Source organism: Nanorana parkeri, unplaced genomic scaffold (assembly GCF_000935625.1).
Source record: "Nanorana parkeri isolate BGI_ZX_2015 unplaced genomic scaffold, ASM93562v1 scaffold2449, whole genome shotgun sequence".
NCBI lineage: Eukaryota > Metazoa > Chordata > Amphibia > Anura > Dicroglossidae > Nanorana > Nanorana parkeri.
The window spans coordinates 101619-121567 of record NW_017308717.1 but is presented as its reverse complement, the minus strand read 5'-3'; the positions used below and the strand labels follow the sequence as shown (position 1 = coordinate 121567).

The 19949-nt window shown below is 47.5% G+C and overlaps 1 protein-coding gene across 1 annotated transcript in view; it reads left to right on the top strand.

The window, feature by feature from the left end:
- LOC108801700 (rab proteins geranylgeranyltransferase component A 1-like) overlaps nt 1-19949 on the top strand; it is a 48063-nt gene that overhangs the window by 14393 nt on the left and 13721 nt on the right. The window contains exons 2-5 of the mRNA XM_018573604.1: nt 154-258; nt 3248-3311; nt 4799-4895; nt 15121-15216. Coding sequence (XP_018429106.1) covers nt 154-258; nt 3248-3311; nt 4799-4895; nt 15121-15216 — 362 coding nt within the window. The remainder of the gene's footprint in view (nt 1-153; nt 259-3247; nt 3312-4798; nt 4896-15120; nt 15217-19949) is intronic.

The following is a 19949-nucleotide window of genomic DNA, read 5'->3' as shown; positions in this document are numbered from 1 at the left end:
TTTTGGTTTAGATTTACTTTTTTCTAGAAAGGAAAACCTGATTGGTTGGTATCGGAGACACAAGCAGATCCTCTTCGAGACATTTGTAGAAGCCAGGTCTACATTAGAGTTAAATGATGTGCAGTATGTGATGTGCGTATTCTCCCTCCACAGGTGTAAGGCCGTCATTGACAGCAGCGGGAAACGCATCAGCTGTAATTATGTTCTCATAGAGGACAGCTACCTGTCGGAGGAAACCTGCTCACAGGTACAGTACAGGTAAGAAGCCACATGGATTAAAAAAAAGATCTGTTTCTGCAGTACTTCCTGTGTGTGGCGGTACTTCCTGTGTGTGGCGGTACTTCCTGTGTGCGAATGAACTTGCTGTTGTGAGAATGGGGCAAAATCGATTTTATATATTGATTATTTTCAATTCTGGTCGAATGTACTTCACATATTATGGGCTGTAGTAAGAATAGATTCATCCATAAAGAACATAGTGAATGAGGAAAATACCGCATTGTGGCCACTAGATGGCGCTGAGGATCATGGGAAATAAATACACCTTGACCCCTTCATGACTGAGCTGGTTTTCAGTTTCTGTTCATAAATGACGGACACACTTGTTACCAGTGGCGTAACAATCGCCATAGCGACCCAGGCGGCCGCTATGGGGCCGTGTACAGGGGGGCCCGGCCAGGCATCCCTCTGATCCCGTGTGGGCCGCCTGGGTCGCTATGGCGTCTCGGGGTGCTGGCTGTCACTGACACAGCTCAGCAGCAGCTGTGAAGGAGAACGTTCCCCCCTCACAGCCGCTGCGGAGCTGTGTCAGTGACAGCCAGCAGATGCGGCGGAATAGGCCGGTTATGCCGGCGTTTGCAGCTAAAGAAGGAGGCGGGGCACGCCTAAGAGCAACCCCGCCTCCTCCCACATCACTGGCCAGCGGTCTAATAGCAGGTGGGGCCAGTGATGTAAGAGGAGGCGGGGGCCCCGTCGATAGAAGGAGGCAGAGCCCGGGGACGGAAGAGGAGGCAGGGACCCGGCGGCGCCGACCACGGAGGTGGGCAGCACTGACGGGTAAGAGGCGTGCAGCCCAACTGAGACCTTGCAGAGCCCACCATAGAGAGTCTATGGTGGGCTCTGCAAGTGGCATAACTAGCAATCACGGGGCCCCATACAAAATTTTGCTATGGGGCCCTGTGATTTTCTAGTTACGCCCCTGCTTGTTGCATTGTTGCTGTGCGATTCTTCCACGTCAGTCATATATAATTTTTTTTTTACACTTTATTTTTTTTTTTACACTTTATTTTTTGTCAGTTTATATCAAGCAGTCACCATGACTGCTTGATAAATTAACTTTTTTATTTTATTTTTGGCTATTATTAGGCTGCTTCAAACTTAGGAACAGCGAATAATAACCTTAGAGACAACATGTCAGAATCGGATCGCATTTTAAGGTCTTTGATCCTGCCCAGACGATCAGAAGTCTGATACATTTCAGGCAACGAGATACATTGTAATGTAATATTCCTGTGCCTGAAATGTATCATAAACATCAGGCCGGTCTATGGAGCTGTCAAAACGAATAGCAGAGAGGGGACTCACTCTGCTACCTCTCTGCTCTCTTCAGCTGTCAAATACCGGATCGCTATTTAGCGATCCGGTGTTTGCATGTTACGGCTTCATTCTTTCATTAATGACAGAAAGACGCTTTTACAAAAGCTTAACTATTTCATGAATGAATGCCTCAATACTGACCCATTCATTAATGAATGGCAACCGCTGAAAATCAGCGGTTACCGGCATTACAGAGCCTGATATAACTTGTCACGTACAGTGTACGGGGCCAGACATGTAGGCACTTTGTGGCGGGACGTACGGTGTACGGGGCCAGACATGTAGGCACTTTGTGGCGGGACGTACGGTGTACGTCTCCCGTCACGAAGGGGTTAATACCAAGAGCTACAATATATCTATTCAATAGAACGCTGAAGGGAATTTTGTGAGTTGGTGCAACTATTGGGATCCCTGTATATGCAATATACGTTAGATTTATTTGCTAATGGTTGGACCTTTTTTACTACTCCCATAGGATTTGACCAGAAGATATAATATCCGAAGAACATTTGATTTGCTCCATTCTCGAAGCAGCTGGTTCATTCACACAGAAGGAATGTACCTGCAGCTTAGCTGGATGTATAGCTATGTGATTTTTTTTTTCTTCCCTCCGTTCTGTGAAGGACACAGCAAAGATCAGAAGATCTAACCACTGGGTTATACTGCCATCTGCAGGTGTAGGATGCTAGGAACAAAAAAAACAGCCTAAGAGAGGCCCCTGCTGGTGGCCAAACCCCTCTCCCCCCATGTGCTAACACAGCCCATGTTTTATTGCCTAGCGTCTAGGACTGAAGACATCAAAGTTTGTAAAGCGGCCACTTTTATCGAGTTTTATAGAGTTGATGTTGTTGCATCTTCGGTTGCTAGTTTTGGGAGTAAGGTCCTCCAGGCGGCAGTGTGATTTGGGTTTACTTCCGCATCCTGGGGGTTTCCTCTTGCCCGCCCTTTCTTGGGTCACTGCTTGTTGACATCCCAGTGGTTAGATCTTCCGATCTTCGCAGCGTCCTTCAATGAAGGGAAGAGAAAATGAGACTCTTGTACTCGCAAATAAAATCCTTTTCTCTGCGTTCATTGAAGGACACAGCACTCATACCTGCTTTGGCTGTTGCCCTTTATTATTGACTGCTTGCTACTTACTGGGGCTGTGTTAGCACGTGGGGTGGGGGTTGGCCACCAGCAAGTTCCGACCCCTTGGCTGTTTTTTTGTGCCTAGCATCCTATTCCCACAGGTGGCAGTATAACCCATTGGTTAGATCTTCGCTGTGCCCTTCAATGAACCTCAGAGAAAAAGATTTTACAGTAGATACAAAAATCCAATTATTTTATTTTTATAGACCTCAAAGCAATGCCCCCTCGTCACATGAAAGGGAACAACTTAGCAAGTTCACTGTATTATTATTATTATTATTATTATTATACAGGATTTATATAGCGCCAACAGTTTGCATCATCTCCCCCCGTAATCACCTCTTTGGAGAGTATAAAATCTCTCCTGGGTGCGGAGTTCCTCCATGGCCTCTTATCCGTTTAGTTTCCCTTCTCTGCCCTCCCTCCGGTTCCTTACCATCTTTTTTTGTTGCCCAAAACTGAGCTGTAAATTGTTTTACATTTCATGCCACTGATTTTTCTTTTTCATTCTCGTACTCTGCAGGCAAATCTCTCGCGCTGTGCTCATCACTGACAGTTCTGTGCTGAAATCCGAGTCCGACCAAGAGGTACGACGGCCGAATGTGTCTGAAAGGAAACGTTATTTTTATTATTATCTAAATGAGAGCAATGTAACTCTTATAAATGTATTCAGACCTATGACCACCACCGAGTGTGAGATAAAAGTAACGCAGAACAAACTGTCACACAATCATGTGAAACTGTCCTAAAGCATTGGAGAAAGTTCTTCTTCTGGAATAAATCATCACATGAATATTCATCTTTATAACACTATTATTATTATTACATAGTATTTATATAGCGCCAACATTTTGTGCAGCGCTGTACAATATAAGGAAAATATCACAATACAATTCAAGACAAGATGGTAAGGAGGGCCCCGCCCCTGAGGGCTTACAATCTAAGAGGGAGGGGCCAGTGATACATGAGGAGGGAGCTGTGTGGGGATGAATTGTTTGAGAAGGTGATGGTTGAGCGGTTAGGTTGAGGTGGGATCGGCTTCCCTGAAGAGACGAGTCTTAAGGGATCGCCTAAAGGCTGCCAGAGTGGGATGGGAGATAGTCGGACAGGTTGCGGTAAAGAGTTCCAGAGGATGGGAGAGACTCTAGAGAATAACATCAATTAATTTTGTGTTTATGTTTATCACCTCCTCATAAAAAACTGAACACACACTCAGCAAACATTTTACCTTTATATTATGGAAAAGCAAAATCGCTTTGTTAGAACTCCATGGCAAGACTTCTCCAACTGGATGTCTTTCACCCCTCACACCTTTAAAGGAGAACTAGGGGGTCAGTGTTTTTCCCCGTAGTTCTCCTCAGGGTAACGGGAGGACACAAACAAGCGTCCTCCCGTCACCCTAAGCTCAGTATATAGGGAGCTACAGCTTGTAGCCAGCCAGTAGAACCAGCTGTACCTGCCCCCTTCCTCATCCGTTCTGCCAGTCAGCGCTGGAGGATCGGACAGGGGAAGAGGGGGGGGGGGATCCCTGCAGGGAGCCGTGAGTGACAGTCACGGCTCTCTGCAGGGACATGATGAAGAAGTGAGCGAATGCCGGTATGTGTTCCCTCACTTCCCAATCTATAGAGCCGACCTGTGACAGTCTCATTGTCACACGTCGGCTCGAACTATGAGGATCAGTGATTTTCACTCACCTTATAGTTCTCCTTTAATGAAATGTTTTTATTGCATGTCCTGTTTACAGTCATATTGAGAGCTCCTCTTCGTTAGGGCTACGTGTTATGATTTTACTCTTGTAGCTCTGATGAAGGGGACACAGATCCTTCAAATGCGTTGGGTTGTCTTTTTTAATACATTCGGTAACATTGATTGCTCTACAAACAGGTGTAAGTGCCTCTTATGGAGTATGGGCATCTCGTTGGTTCTTGCATACAGGCCTCTGGTTTAAAGAAGTTCTTCTGGTCCGGTCTGAGTCCTTATCTGAAAGCGGCTGCACTGAAAGCAATCGAGCGATGGCAACACTTATATTATATCCACGTTTGTAGTTTTATAGTCACATGACTTTGTCTTCCAGATATCTGTACTGACGGTTCCTTCGGAAGACGGACAGCAGAGTGCCGTGTACATGACGGAGCTCTGCTCCTCCACGAACACATGTATGAAGAACACATGTAAGTCGCAGACGTCAGGGATTGGTGCAGCCCCAATATGTATTGTGGTGCTTATAGCGCAATAATTTCACATTACCGCAAACCTCTGTGGAATATCTGTGCTTTGATTTGCTGGTAGTGAGAATCCTCCACATGAGAAGGACGGAGGGGTTCCCGTGTGTTCCGGGAACTTGTATAGCGATATCCTGTCTGACTTGTTGAATAGTTTTCACTGACTTGCTTGAAAAGTCAGACTAGGTGTACATTGTGACAATACTTAGGGTTAGGGTGCGTCTGTTACAGTCCCTGCGGGGACCCCCGCCATACTGCCGGTTCATGGCTGAAGTAGTGTTCCAAATCTGCAAATATCAATCTCTGATGTGTCACAATATACAGCAACAGAAGAGCTCCGCCCCTTCCTGAGAGATCATCAATACCTTAAAGTGTTACAATGACGCATCACCCCTTGTAATAGGCACAGCGGGTGTACAGACCCGGGAACTCAGCACAGGGATGGTAGGAGCTCCTCATAATGGGCACAGCGGGTGTACAGACCCAGGAACTCAGCACAGGGATGGTAGGAGCTCCTCATAATGGGCACAGCGGGTGTACAGACCCAGGAACTCAGCACAGGGATGGTAGGAGCTCCTCATAATGGGCACAGCGGGTGTACAGACCCAGGAACTCAGCACAGGGATGGTAGGAGCTCCTCATAATGGGCACAGCGGGTGTACAGACCCAGGAACTCAGCACAGGGATGGTAGGAGCTCCTCATAATGGGCACAGCGGGTGTACAGACCCAGGAACTCAGCACAGGGATGGTAGGAGCTCCTCATAATGGGCACAGCGGGTGTACAGACCCAGGAACTCAGCACAGGGATGGTAGGAGCTCCTCATAATGGGCACAGCGGGTGTACAGACCCAGGAACTCAGCACAGGGATGGTAGGAGCTCCTCATAATGGGCACAGCGGGTGTACAGACCCAGGAACTCAGCACAGGGATGGTAGGAGCTCCTCATAATGGGCACAGCGGGTGTACAGACCCAGGAACTCAGCACAGGGATGGTAGGAGCTCCTCATAATGGGCACAGCGGGTGTACAGACCCAGGAACTCAGCACAGGGATGGTAGGAGCTCCTCATAATGGGCACAGCGGGTGTACAGACCCAGGAACTCAGCACAGGGATGGTAGGAGCTCCTCATAATGGGCACAGCGGGTGTACAGACCCAGGAACTCAGCACAGGGATGGTAGGAGCTCCTCATAATGGGCACAGCGGGTGTACAGACCCAGGAACTCAGCACAGGGATGGTAGGAGCTCCTCATAATGGGCACAGCGGGTGTACAGACCCAGGAACTCAGCACAGGGATGGTAGGAGCTCCTCATAATGGGCACAGCGGGTGTACAGACCCAGGAACTCAGCACAGGGATGGTAGGAGCTCCTCATAATGGGCACAGCGGGTGTACAGACCCAGGAACTCAGCACAGGGATGGTAGGAGCTCCTCATAATGGGCACAGCGGGTGTACAGACCCAGGAACTCAGCACAGGGATGGTAGGAGCTCCTCATAATGGGCACAGCGGGTGTACAGACCCAGGAACTCAGCACAGGGATGGTAGGAGCTCCTCATAATGGGCACAGCGGGTGTACAGACCCAGGAACTCAGCACAGGGATGGTAGGAGCTCCTCATAATGGGCACAGCGGGTGTACAGACCCAGGAACTCAGCACAGGGATGGTAGGAGCTCCTCATAATGGGCACAGCGGGTGTACAGACCCAGGAACTCAGCACAGGGATGGTAGGAGCTCCTCATAATGGGCACAGCGGGTGTACAGACCCAGGAACTCAGCACAGGGATGGTAGGAGCTCCTCATAATGGGCACAGCGGGTGTACAGACCCAGGAACTCAGCACAGGGATGGTAGGAGCTCCTCATAATGGGCACAGCGGGTGTACAGACCCAGGAACTCAGCACAGGGATGGTAGGAGCTCCTCATAATGGGCACAGCGGGTGTACAGACCCAGGAACTCAGCACAGGGATGGTGGGGGCCCCTCCGAATGGGCACAGTGGGTGTACATACCCGGGAACTCAGCACAGGGATGGTGGGAGCCCCTCATAATGGGCACAGCGGGTGTACAGACCCAGGAACTCAGCACAGGGATGGGGGGAGCCCCTCATAATGGGCACAGCGGGTGTACAGACCCAGGAACTCAGCACAGGGATGGGGGGAGCCCCTCATAATGGGCACAGCGGGTGTACAGACCCAGGAACTCAGCACAGGGATGGGGGGAGCCCCTCATAATGGGCACAGCGGGTGTACAGACCCAGGAACTCAGCACAGGGATGGTGGGAGCTCCTCATAATGGGCACATCTGGTGTACAGACCCGGGAACTCTGCACAGGGATGGTGGGGGCTCCTCATAATGGGCACAGCGGGTGTACAGACCCGGGAACTCTGCACAGGGATGGTGGGGGCCCCTCCGAATGGGCACAGCAGGTGTACAGACCCGGGAACTCTGCACAGGGATGGTGGGGGCCCCTCCGAATGGGCACAGCAGGTGTACAGACCCGGGAACGCAGCACAGGGATGGTGGGAGCCCCCCATAATGGGCACAGCAGGTGGACAGACCCGGGAACTCAGCACAGGGATGGTGGGAACCCCTCATAATGGGCACAGATTTGCACAGTATCCTCAGTTTGTAACTAAATCAGAGATTAAAGTGCTACACCAGGGCATAAACATCCAGATAGATATTCATTCCAACACAGGATCCACTAAAATGACTTTGTCACAGAGCCAACACATTTCGGAGTCAGAGAACGCCGTCTTCATCGGGGTTGGATGGACAAGATGTATACCCGACTGGATTAGGAATACAAAGTTAATGGTGTGCAAACTGGACCAGTGTTGGACCACAGAGCCCGTCAGCTGGTCTTCATAACCTGTTGGAATAGGTTTGTATCTGGACATTTCATTCAACATCCCCCCACCCACTCGGTGTGGTGCATAATTCTCAGATTTTTGGGGGTTCCTTATTAAAACAATATGTATTAGTCCTTTAAAAATGTAACAGTTACTTAGGTGGTCATAGATTTGTGAAGGGTGGGGTAAGGGGTCATAGATTGGGAAGGGTGGGGTAAGGGGTCATAGATTGGGAAGGGTGGGGTAAGAGGTCATAGATTGGGAAGGGTGAGGTAAGGGGTCATAGATTGGGAAGGGTGGGGTAAGAGGTCATAGATTGGGAAGGGTGAGCTAAGGGGTCATAGATTGGGACGGGTGAGGTAAGGTGTCATAGATTGGGAAGGGTGAGGTAAGGGGTCATGGATTGGGAAGGGTGAGGTAAGGGGTCATATATTGGGAAGGGTGAGGTAAGGGGTCATAGATTGGGTGGGGTAAGGGGTCATGGATTGGGAAGGGTGGGGTAAGGGGTCATAGATTGGGAAGGGTGGGGTAAGGGGTCATAGATTTGAAGTAACTGATGTATTTTGGGGCTGCCAAATTTGGGGTGGGCATCCAGTCATCAGTGACCTCCGGGCATGGAAAGGATAAGGAATGCCCCCTCATATGTCCATAGCAGTCCAGCATTCCGACCTCGGCACGCCCGCCGCTCCTCCTACCAGGATGCGGGGAAATAATTTGCCGATATTTTGGGTGTAATTTGGTGAGTATCGGCAACGTGGAATTCCGTTTCTTCCCGGTCACGGCTCCGTCCACCTCGTCCCCCCCTCCCCCCTCCTCCGCCTCTCTGTGTTTTCACAGGGAATCCATCCGAGACGATATCCCGCGTCCATTCCCCCGGCGCAATCCCCCGTCCCATAAATCCCCCCCGCTTGTATTTTGACTTCATTAGCGGCAAATGAGATGAGCGTGAGCGATCTCCCCTTCAAACAATTGCTGAAGATAAATATACAAATACATCTTCCTTCTGATCACCGCGGGGAGATGACGGCCTCATCATCGCCGCTGCCAGCTGACTGGAACCGAGCTCCTTCAGTTGCCCTGAAAACCCGGATGATGGAGCGACGGCGGGCGGCCCATCGTTCTTCCTCCCCGGAGAAATTACCCCGAAGACGAATGGAGGCGGGTAAGTAAAAGACGGCTCCACCTAAAGTAAATCACACCTAATCAGGATGGAGAGTGATGAGCTTTCCGCGGGCCCGTCAGCGCCAGCCACGGAAAAGCCTATATTGAAATTAAACGGCAGCGGCCGCGATGATTTTTATAAGCGACTGGAGCAAAAAATCTATAAAACCCATTTTAAATCAATTAGTCTGGCTTAATGTTTCACTTCTAACGACGCGCTTCTCATCCGCTCGCGGCTTTGATTAAAAGACGACCGTGCGAATAAGCTGCAGCCGGGTCGAGAAATAAGCCGCCGGGCGTTCCAGTTTCCAGATGTTCGTAGTGTGAAGGGAGCCTAGGATGAAATGGTTCCTGACATTGCTGACCGGAAAATGCTAATTGCCCGGCTGTCTCTGGATTCAGTACTTTCTAAAACGGTGACCCTGATGCAAAATCTCACCTTGTGACTTGCTACTAAGTTACAATGTCGCAGTCTGATCACTAGGGGGGAGGGGAGACTGTGGAAATGCTTCCTTCTGCCTGCAGCAGACTGATCACTGGGGGAGGGGAGAATGAGGAAATGCTTCCTCCTGCCTGCAGCAGACTGATCACTGGGGGAGGGGAGAATGAGGAAATGCTTCCTCAGTCATTCTCTTTTGCTATATATTGAGACATGTCAGGAATTTATCCATGCAGACGTAGTAATGTTGGTGATAGGTCCACTTTAAACACGTGTGTCTCCTGAGCTGTCCTGAGATTTGAAGAGGAGAGGTCACTGAGCGTGGGTTCAGCTGGAATGGTACACAGAGCTGAACAATAAAAAGTAGCATAAAAAAAAAGACATTCCGTATAATTAACCAGTTGTGTACAATGGACGTATTATACACAACCACCTGTTCTTCTGTGCTGCCACATCCGTCCCCCTCACACTTGCCTGGAGTTGCTGTGTATATACCACAGTTATAAGAGCTGCTGCTTTAAAGGACAACTATGACATGAGTGATTTCCACTCACCTCATAGTTCTAGCCGACCTGTGACAATGAGACTGTCACAGGTCGGCTCAGTAGATCGGGAGGTGAGCGAACACATACCGGGTTCGCTCACCTCTCGATCCTGTCACGGCTCTCTGCCGTGACAGGGGGAGGGGCTGGATTCCCCCCTCCCTGCTCCGATCTGCCAGCGCTGACTGGAGGAACGGACGGGGGAGGGGGCGGGTACAGCTGGCTCTGCCTCTAGATAGGCAGAGCCAGCTGTCACTCACGCAGCTGTGCGGATCCCGTCATCTAAGTCGGGATCCGCTCCAGGTGCGGCGTCTCAGTATATAGGGAGCTGTAGCTCGCTGTATACTGAGCTTAGGGTGACGGGAGGACGCTAGTTTGTGTCCTCCCGTTACCCCAAGGAGAACTATGGGGGAAAACACTGACCCCATAGTTCTCCTTTAACAAAAATGGACTGAGGCATTGATCAGAGGGAGATACAAAGTAACATTGTTTATAAACTTTGATCAGAGGGGAGATAAAGAGATACAAAGTAATATTGTTTATAAACATTGATCAGAGGGAGATAGAGAGATACAAAGTAACATTGTATATAAACATTGGTCAGAGGGAGATAGAGAGATACAAAGTGACTGTTACTTTTGTATCTACTCTGTTTTATTCATGTACAGATCAAAGGAACGAGCTTCCATCTCCATTTGATGTCAGTTATAGAAACCAACAAACAAAACGAATAGCAAACGCACTCATCAATTCATAACCAGCTTTAAAGCAAGGTGCACACAGAAGGGCTTTACACAATACAAAGCAAACATTTCCCAGAACACTTACCAGCCAGCCTGCAATAAAGAAAACAAAACAAATTACTCTGTTAAGGTTAAAAACAGAGGTTTTAGTTGCGCAACTTTTGCAAAATATGTGGCAGCCGCACGGCCTCGCTAAAGCAACCAGACAAGAAAAACAAATATATTTTTAAAATAAAATTTGTTCCTATTTACCACTTATTAACCCTAATCAGCCCTAAGTAACTCCTTCTTCCTTTTCTCCGCTTAGCTATTATATTCCTGCTGTTTATTTTTATTTATTATTTTCCAACCATTAATTTTTTAACTTTCTTTGTTTTTATTCATTTTGTTGATTGATTTTATCATCGTCTCATTGAAAGAAGTGCAGCACTGAAAGAAAACAAAATAGCGTATATTTCATTTGTAAATAACAGGACCAGGACCACAATTTTTGTGTCATTTTAAACGGGACAAATTATAGAACAAAATATCTGTAAAAAGTAAGTCAAGGCAACTGGACTCGCTGTATTTTTCTTGAAGACGTTTCACTGGACATCTGACCAGCTTTCTCATTTCAGAATGACTTGTACAAAAATTATCTCAGTATAAATAGGGTGAATGTCGCTCCAATCCACGCAAGCTGTTAGTCACAACCAGGTGTTGATTGTATTTCCATAATTGGAGCTAAGAGGTGTTATTAACCTGCCCAGAGGTAGTTGCTGTTGTGAAACAAAACAGCAGCTACACCAGCGTATGGCACGGCATGGAAGAGCCAAACCCTCTGGTCAGGATTCAGCAGTGTACCCACATCTAAAGGAAGAAGGTCACTCCTCTGATGACAGTCAAGTACGCATCCTAGACAGGGAGGAGGACTGGTTTAAAAGAGGTGTGAAAGAGTCCATTTATGTAACAATGGAGATGCCAAGCTTGAATAGAGGGGGGGAGACATCTATTGTCTGCCACAGACAATGCTGTATAAACACCTCTCTCTGGGCAGGTTATTGCCACCTGCTAGCTTCAATTATGCAAATACAATCAACAGCTGTTTATGATTAACAGATTATGTGGATCGGAGCGACATTCACCATATTTATACTGAGAGAATTTTTGTTACAAGTCATTCTGAATTGAGAAAGTTGGTCGGATGTCCAGTGAAACGTCTTCAAGAAAAATACAGCAGAGTCCAGTCGCCTTGACTTATTTTTTTCAGATATTTTGTTCTATAATTTGTCCCGTTTAAAATTATACAAAAATTCTGGTCCTGGTACAAAACACGGCAATGTTATTTACAATAGGCTATTTTGTTTTCTTTCAGTGCTGCACTTCTTTCAATGAGACGATGATAAAATCAAATCAACAAAATGAATAAAAACAAAGAAAGTTACAAAATTAATAGTTGGGAAAAAAAGAAATAAAAAAAATACCATGTGACTTGGATGAATGAGGAACCTTCATAGACATATAGAATAAAATGGGGGTTTTTTTTGTTTTTTTTTCTCAGTTTTGTCTGTTTTATAGATTGCTTTAAAAAAAATTTTTTGCATGATTACCACCGAAAGAAAGTATTGTTTGTCCCCCCAAAAAATATATTTATATATTAATTGGTTATTTTATGTAATGACAAAGTTATTGCCGATTAAACAGCAGAAATGTGAGCGTTGCTCTGGTCTATAGGGGGTGGAGAGGGGGTAGAACCGAACAGCTCGCAGGCCACCAGGGGAAAGGTATAAATTTGGACTCTCAGATGTTCATATTTTACCCCCGGGAGGGGAGGCAGATTTTTCGGTATATATTTCCCTGTTTTTGGACTCCGTTACAGCGTCTGATCTGGTGGGACGCGGCTCTGGCCCTCTCCGTGTGTCACTGGACGGGATAATTGTCAACATTCGGAATACACAGGGCTCAGTGTGTTTTTTAAGAGCGCTCGTATTACGGCACCAAACCAGAAGAGACTAATTATTATTAAACATGAAAAGGAGATTGTACCTTGTTAGGTCTTTGATCTGCCGCGATAAAGGAAAAAATCCAGTTCATTAAAAGTTTATGAAAGTTGTACAGCGACGTCTTTAGAGACGCGCCGCGTCCTTTGATTGCCATTGGCCATTCTGACGGGTCCCTTTTGTAGAAGTCAGACGATGTTTATATTTGTTGACGGTCTCTTCTATTAATTATTTGTGTTGGGGCGGGCTGCCGCTTTGTTATTTTCTCTTATCCTCATTGTTGCTTTTTACGTCTCTTAATGAGGAAACATACTAAAGGATTATACGGGGAAAGGGACCCAAAAAGTGTCACCTGATTAGATTAAAATTGTTTACGGCTTTTGTACCTGATTTTGATGTGTCTGGGTGCCGTCTCCTCTGATATTATCGGCATCTCTGTGGAAAAGGTTGCACGGGGATGCTGAGCTATAGGAGTCTAGTATGCATGGTGTGACCTTGTAGTTCTGCAGCTTCTACTGGCTAAAGGTGAACTATTATTGGGTGTTTAAACTGGACCCTAGAGTTGTCCTATTTGTATATGGAAAGTCAACAGTTAACCCTAGACCCTAAGGTTGTCCATTTATTTTATGGAAAGTGGATAGGTAGTTCTGGTCCCTAAGCCTATTCTATTTGTATATGGAATGTCGATAGCTCTGAACCCTAAGGTTGTCTTATTGGTATTTTGAAAGTGGATAGGTAGCACTGGGGCCTAGGGTTGTCCTATTGGTATATGGAAAGTGGATAGGTAGTGCATGGTTGTCCTATTGGTATATGGAAAGTGGATAGGTAGCACTGGACCCTAAGGTTGTCCTATTGGTATATGGAAGGTGGATAGGTAGCCCTGGACCCTAGGGTTGTCCTATTGGTATATGGAAAGTGGATAGGTAGCACTGGACCGTAGGGTTGTCTTATTGGTATTTTGAAAGTGGATAGGTAGCACTGGACCCTAGGGTTGTCCTATTGGTTATTTGGAAAGTGGATAGGTAGTGCTGGACCCCAGGGTTGTCCTGTTGGTATATGGAAAGTGGATAGGTAGCACTGGACCCTAGGGTTGTCCTATTGGTATATGGAGAGTGGGTAGGTATCACTGGACCGTAGGGTTGTCCTGTTGGTATATGGAAAGTGGATAGGTAGTGCTGGACCCTAGGGTTGTCCTATTGGTATATGGAAAGTGGACAGGTAGCACTGGACCCTAGGGTTGTCCTATTGGTATATGGAAAGTGGATAGGTAGCACTGGACCCTATAGATGTCCTATTGGTATATGGAAAGTGGACAGGTAGCACTGGACCCTAGAGATGTCCTATTGGTATATGGAAAGTGGATAGGTAATGCTGGGCCCTAGAGCTGTCTTATGGTTATTACTCTCCAGTGGTATTACAATGGTGTCAGTGCAGGTTGTCTGGTTACTTGGCTGGAAGTTTCTACACATCAGAGGATTTCCACACTTTCCAGGGTTTTTAGTCCAAAACAACTAATGTAAAACTGAAGCGTCACGCCACACATTAATAGTCCAGATAGAATTTTATTCCAACGTAAGGTGAAGATAATAAAAGATAATTCTGAATCTGTAACCTTCAGCAAGTAGAGTAACAAATATGATGTACAAATACTTTATTTTCAGTCATGTGTTAGTATTGGCATCTCTGTGCCGGGTAGCACAGGGGTTAATGTTCAGCACTTTGGAGTTCTGGGTTTAATTCCCACCATGTGTCTATGTGTTCACAGCCCCCTTTATGTCTGAGTGGACTTCATCCAGGTTACTTGGTCTCTCCCAACGACCTAGAAACATGCTGTGTACAGCATCGGGGGGCCATTTTTAGGATTTTTATATTACTTTTGTTTTTACAGCTCAATTGAACTTTCAGTTTAAATCAGCTAAAAACATTCCAAGTGCATGAAAACAAAAGTTATTGAGTGTCTTACAGTTGGTTTTCTTTCTAAAGCCTGTGTAGAAAGGCCTGTCCCTTGCCAGCATGCTGCCGAGTTGGATCATTGCTCTTTATAGTGAAGCAGGGGTCTCTCTGATATCAGAGCTAAAGCTGTCCAAATCTCATGCTCTCCACTGATTGGAGAGCTCCAGCTTTTACTCAGCAGGGGACATGCCAGACCTCTGCAATGAGACCACTGCTTTCCTGCAGAGAGCAAGGGCCCTTCTCTGCAGCATGCTGGCAGGGGACAGGATTTTCTACTCAGGCTGTGGTTGCTTTCTAAAGAAAACCAACTGTTGTAACATTGTATGGCCTACAGTCGCCATCATGCTTATGGCCTCTTTCACTAATCTCACTCCATTGAGCTGAATTCTGATTGGTTTCTCTCCTCTTGCCCTTTGCACACTATCTCTACACTTCAAGCTGCCTCATTGAGCAAATTGTTTTCCTCCAGCTTTTATCTCTGACTTGATGTAATCCTGTGATTGCAGATCTGGTCCATCTTTCATGTTCCTCGTTGAAGGCCACAGCCAGAGAAGACCTGGAGCCAGTGTTACAGAAGTTATTTATACTGGATGGGGAAGAAGGTGAGACGCCGGGTTGTGGTGGCATCGGGGATATTGGTTATGTCTCTTTGCTGATGACACAACGGTGGACAATAGAGATGATATTTGTAACGTGGAACATGATTTGGTATTGCTGAAGGATTAGTCAGTGTCGTGGAAACTGCAGTTCAATGTTTGTAAATGAAAAATAATGCACTTAGGAAAAAGATGACTCTGATAGTGAACAATATTGGGGGATACAGTGTCGGCCAGAACTGCAGAGGAGAAAAAATGTGGGGGTTCTTATTTCAGATGATTGCAAAATGAGTAAACAGCCTGGCAGTGGGGAAAGCAGATAGACTTGTGAGTTGCATCACTAGAGGGATCCCCAGCAGAAGGAAGGAGGTCCTGATCCCTCTATATAGATCTTTATTATCACTAGAGGGATCCCCAGCAGGAGGAAGGAGGTCCTGATCCCTCTATATAGATCTTTATTATCACTAGAGGGGTCCCGAGCAGGAGGGATGCGGACCTCTTCCCTCTATATAGATCTTTATTATCACGAAAGGCATCCCCAGCAGGAGGAAGGAGGTCCTGATCCCTCTATATAGATCTATCACTAGAGGGGTCCCCAGCAGGGGGAAGGAGGTCCTGATTCCTCTCTATAGATCTTTATTATCACTAGAGGGATCCCCAGCAGGAGGAAGGAGGTCCTGATCCCTCTATATAGATCTATCACTAGAGGGGTCCCCAGCAGGAGGAAGGAGGTCCTGATCCCTCTATATAGATATTTATTATCACTAGAGGGATCCCCAGCAGGAGGAAGGAGGTCCTGATCCCTCTATATAGATCTATCACTAGAGGGGTCCCCAGCAGGAGGAAGGAGGTCCTGATCCCTCTATATAGATCTTTATTATCACTAGAGGGGTCCCCAGCAGGAGGAAGGAGGTCCTGATCCCTCTATATAGATCTATCACTAGAGGGGTCCCCAGCAGGAGGAAGGAGGTCCTGATCCCTCTATATAGATCTTTATTATCACTAGAGGGATCCCCAGCAGGAGGAAGGAGGTCCTGATCCCTCTATATAGATCTATCACTAGAGGGGTCCCCAGCAGGGGGAAGGAGGTCCTGATTCCTCTCTATAGATCTTTATTATCACTAGAGGGATCCCCAGCAGGAGGAAGGAGGTCCTGATCCCTCTATATAGATCTATCACTAGAGGGGTCCCCAGCAGGAGGAAGGAGGTCCTGATCCCTCTATATAGATATTTATTATCACTAGAGGGATCCCCAGCAGGAGGAAGGAGGTCCTGATCCCTCTATATAGATCTTTATTATCACTAGAGGGTTCCCCAGCAGGAGGAAGGAGGTCCTGATCCCTCTATATAGATCTTTATTATCACTAGAGGGATCCCCAGCAGGAGGAAGGAGGTCCTGATCCCTCTATATAGATCTTTATTATCACTAGAGGGATCCCCAGCAGGAGGAAGGAGGTCCTGATCCCTCTATATAGATCTCTAGTTAGACCTCATTAAGAATGCTGTATCCAGTTCCGGAGATCTTGCATCCAGAAAGATATTGATAAGATAGAACGACGGGCAAGAAAGATGGAGAAAGGTCAGAGGCAGTAGAGACTGCAGGAACTTAATCTGTACAGTCTGGAGGACAGATGGAAAGGGGGGAACATGGCTAAAACCTTTATGTACATGAATGGGGTGAATAAGGTTCAGGAGGGCAGAATTTTCAGTATGAAGCTGAGATCAAGAACACGGGGACATGACCTCGGACTCTGATAAAAAGCTTAAAAATAAGGTAATGGACCACTTGGTCCTTTGCTATGGTCGTCACTTGATAACGCTTCTATGTTTCTTTGTTTCTAGAGACCCAGGTTCTTCCCAAAAAAAAAAACGTTGGCCAAAAAGCTGCCCATAAAAGAAGAGCATCAATGAGTTCCGGCCTCCAGCAGAATCTTCTCTTGTGAAAGTTCCGGGGGCGTCAGTTATGTGCGTCCCCCGCTGCTTGTGCAGCAGGAACGTGTCAGATGTGAGGATCCTGCTGGAGGCCATAGCTCTGCGAGAGAAGATCTGAGTAACAGGCAATGTAACAAATGATTATTGTTGCTGTCTTTTTATGGGCAGCTTTTTTTGGGGGGGGGGCAAAGTTTTAAAGAGAACCTGTCAATAACTCATAGAGCACAAGCTGCTGTTATGTTGTGACAGAAGGCACACCCTGCTGTCTCTTCAGAATCCCTCTTCTCTCTGCTAAGGTGACGGCCCCTTAACCTGGGGCATGCACAGGATACAGAGGTCACATTGGCTTCAAGACTATGTTCTGCACTGCAGGCACCTAATTACCTGTTTGGTGGTGGGTGTTGCATTATGGGATGCAGAGGAGGCAGTACCTGAGCTGTAATGACAATTGCATATTACGCACAGTTTGAGTTCGGATCCTTTGTGGGTGCTTAGAGGATTCTTCATACAGGATTGGCATAGAGCGCGCCATGTAATGCCTTCTATCACCCTTTTATGTTGTATTGGTTGAATATATTACCAGATTGTGAGAGTCTTCAGGTATCCGCGGCATCCCCTTTTAAGTGTATCTTCATCCTCCTGTCCCATCGCACTCCTGGCCGGACAAAAACCCAAATCCAACTGGGTGGGTGCGGTGGTGACAACGGATGCCTCCGTGAAATGTAGATAGATGAAAGTAGTCACTCGCACCCCATGATATTAAAGTCAATGCTTTAGAGAGCCCTCTCCGAGGCAAACAGAGATCCCTCTCCGAGGCAAACAGAGAGCCCTCTCCGAGGCAAACAGAGCCCTCTCCGAGGCAAGCAGAGAGCCCTCTCCGAGGCAAGCAGAGCCCTCTCCGAGGCAAGCAGAGCCCTCTCCGAGGCAAGCAGAGCCCTCTCCGAGGCAAACACAGAGCCCTCTCCGAGGCAAACACAGAGCCCTCTCCGAGGCAAACACAGAGCCCTCTCCGAGGCAAACACAGAGCCCTCTCCGAGGCAAACACAGAGCCCTCTCCGAGGCAAACACAGAGCCCTCTCCGAGGCAAACACAGAGCCCTCTCTGTTTGCCCGAGGACGGGGCCGCATGATCTCGAAATGTCGCTAAGGAGATGTGTGTTATCTCAGTCAATAAACAGCATTGACTTTAATATCATGGGGTGCGAGTGACTACCTTCATCTACCCTTTTAAGTGTATTTCATGCCAAAAGATATTCTTTCTAGATTGGGATGGAGTGGGGAAGGATTAAAAACCCCTGTCAGGTTTGTACTGCTCTCTGGGACTCCATTAGAGGGATATACCCCAACTTCCTGTCCTGCTGACTATGTATTTTCCAGATGAGAAGTGAGGGAAAAATCCCAATCTGAGCTCCACCTGAGTGAATCTACGTCTCTGACAGCGGTATTCACAGAGGGTAGGACAGACCGGGTGATCGCAGGAGCGTACCTGAGGGGTAGAGATGCAACAGAGGGTATGGCGATGGAGTCTAGCAGGCCAGACTACTGTGGAACATACCAGAGACTGCATGGAGACACAGGTGTCACAGAGGTGCACAGCAGTCCAAGGACCTGCAGCACTCCTTACCAGAACTTCCAAACATCTATGAGGGTGCTTGCAATGACCGCGGATGGCGCCGCACTCAGCATATATAAAGTATGGTAACGTCGCCAGCACACCAGTACGACGGAGACTTCGATGTCAGTGCAAATCCATTGATTTGATGTTCGTCATTACTCAAAAGTGTCATTAAGCGCATTCGGGGCCACGCAGAGTCCCCTTCATCAGGATCAGTTTGAATGGATTTGCACTAACATCGAAGTCTCTGTGGTGCTGGTGACGTTCCTATACTTTATTATACAGAGGTGCACAGGGTGCTTTTTGGGTGCTCTGAAGTAACGAGATGTAAAAAGAGCATTGGGTCAGTAGGTGACACAGGATGCTCTAATGCTCTGGAGGCACAGGTGACACAGGATCCTTTAATGCTGTGGGGGCACTGGAGGCACAGGTGACACAGGAGGCACTGGTGACACAGGATGCTTTTATGCTCTGGAGGGACAGGTGACACAGGATCCTTTAATGCTGTGGGGGACACTGGAAGCACAGGTGACACAGGATGCTTTGATGCTCTGGAGGCACAGGTGACACGGGATGCTTTTATGCTCTGGAGGCACAGGTGACACATGATGCTTTAATGCTGTGGGGGGCACTGGATGCACAGGTGACACAGGATGCTTTAATGCTGTGGGGGGCACTGGAGGCACAGGTGACACGGGATGCTTTAATGCTCTGATGGGCACTGGGGTCAATGAGGGGCATAAGGGCAGTACAGCAACACTGGCAGCTGGGGAAGCACAGAGGACTAGAGTCAGGCACGGAGGACAGGTGAGATTACTGCAGCAGGTGCCCCACCCAGGTGTATTGATGTTGTTCTAACGTCAATCCACGCGTTGCTTTGCAATTTAAAGCCGAACCAGGCGGTAGAGCAGTCCAGTGCAAATGCCGCCGCTCCAGGTGAAACCCAGAAGTGGCAACGGCCGTCGCAAGAGAGGAGACACCGGTGTCGGATCCCAGAGGAGGTGAGTGTCACAGTCTGTTAGCAGATTAAATTCCGCCCAGCGTAAAATTATAAGACGATGAAGCTTTTTAATTCAATATCATCTCTGACCCTTTTATATAAAGAGGCCCTGTCATCCACCAGCAAGATGGCCCACCGCCGATCTCCGGCCCGGAAGGCCCTTCAGAATCTTTCTCAGCAGCCATCTAATCAA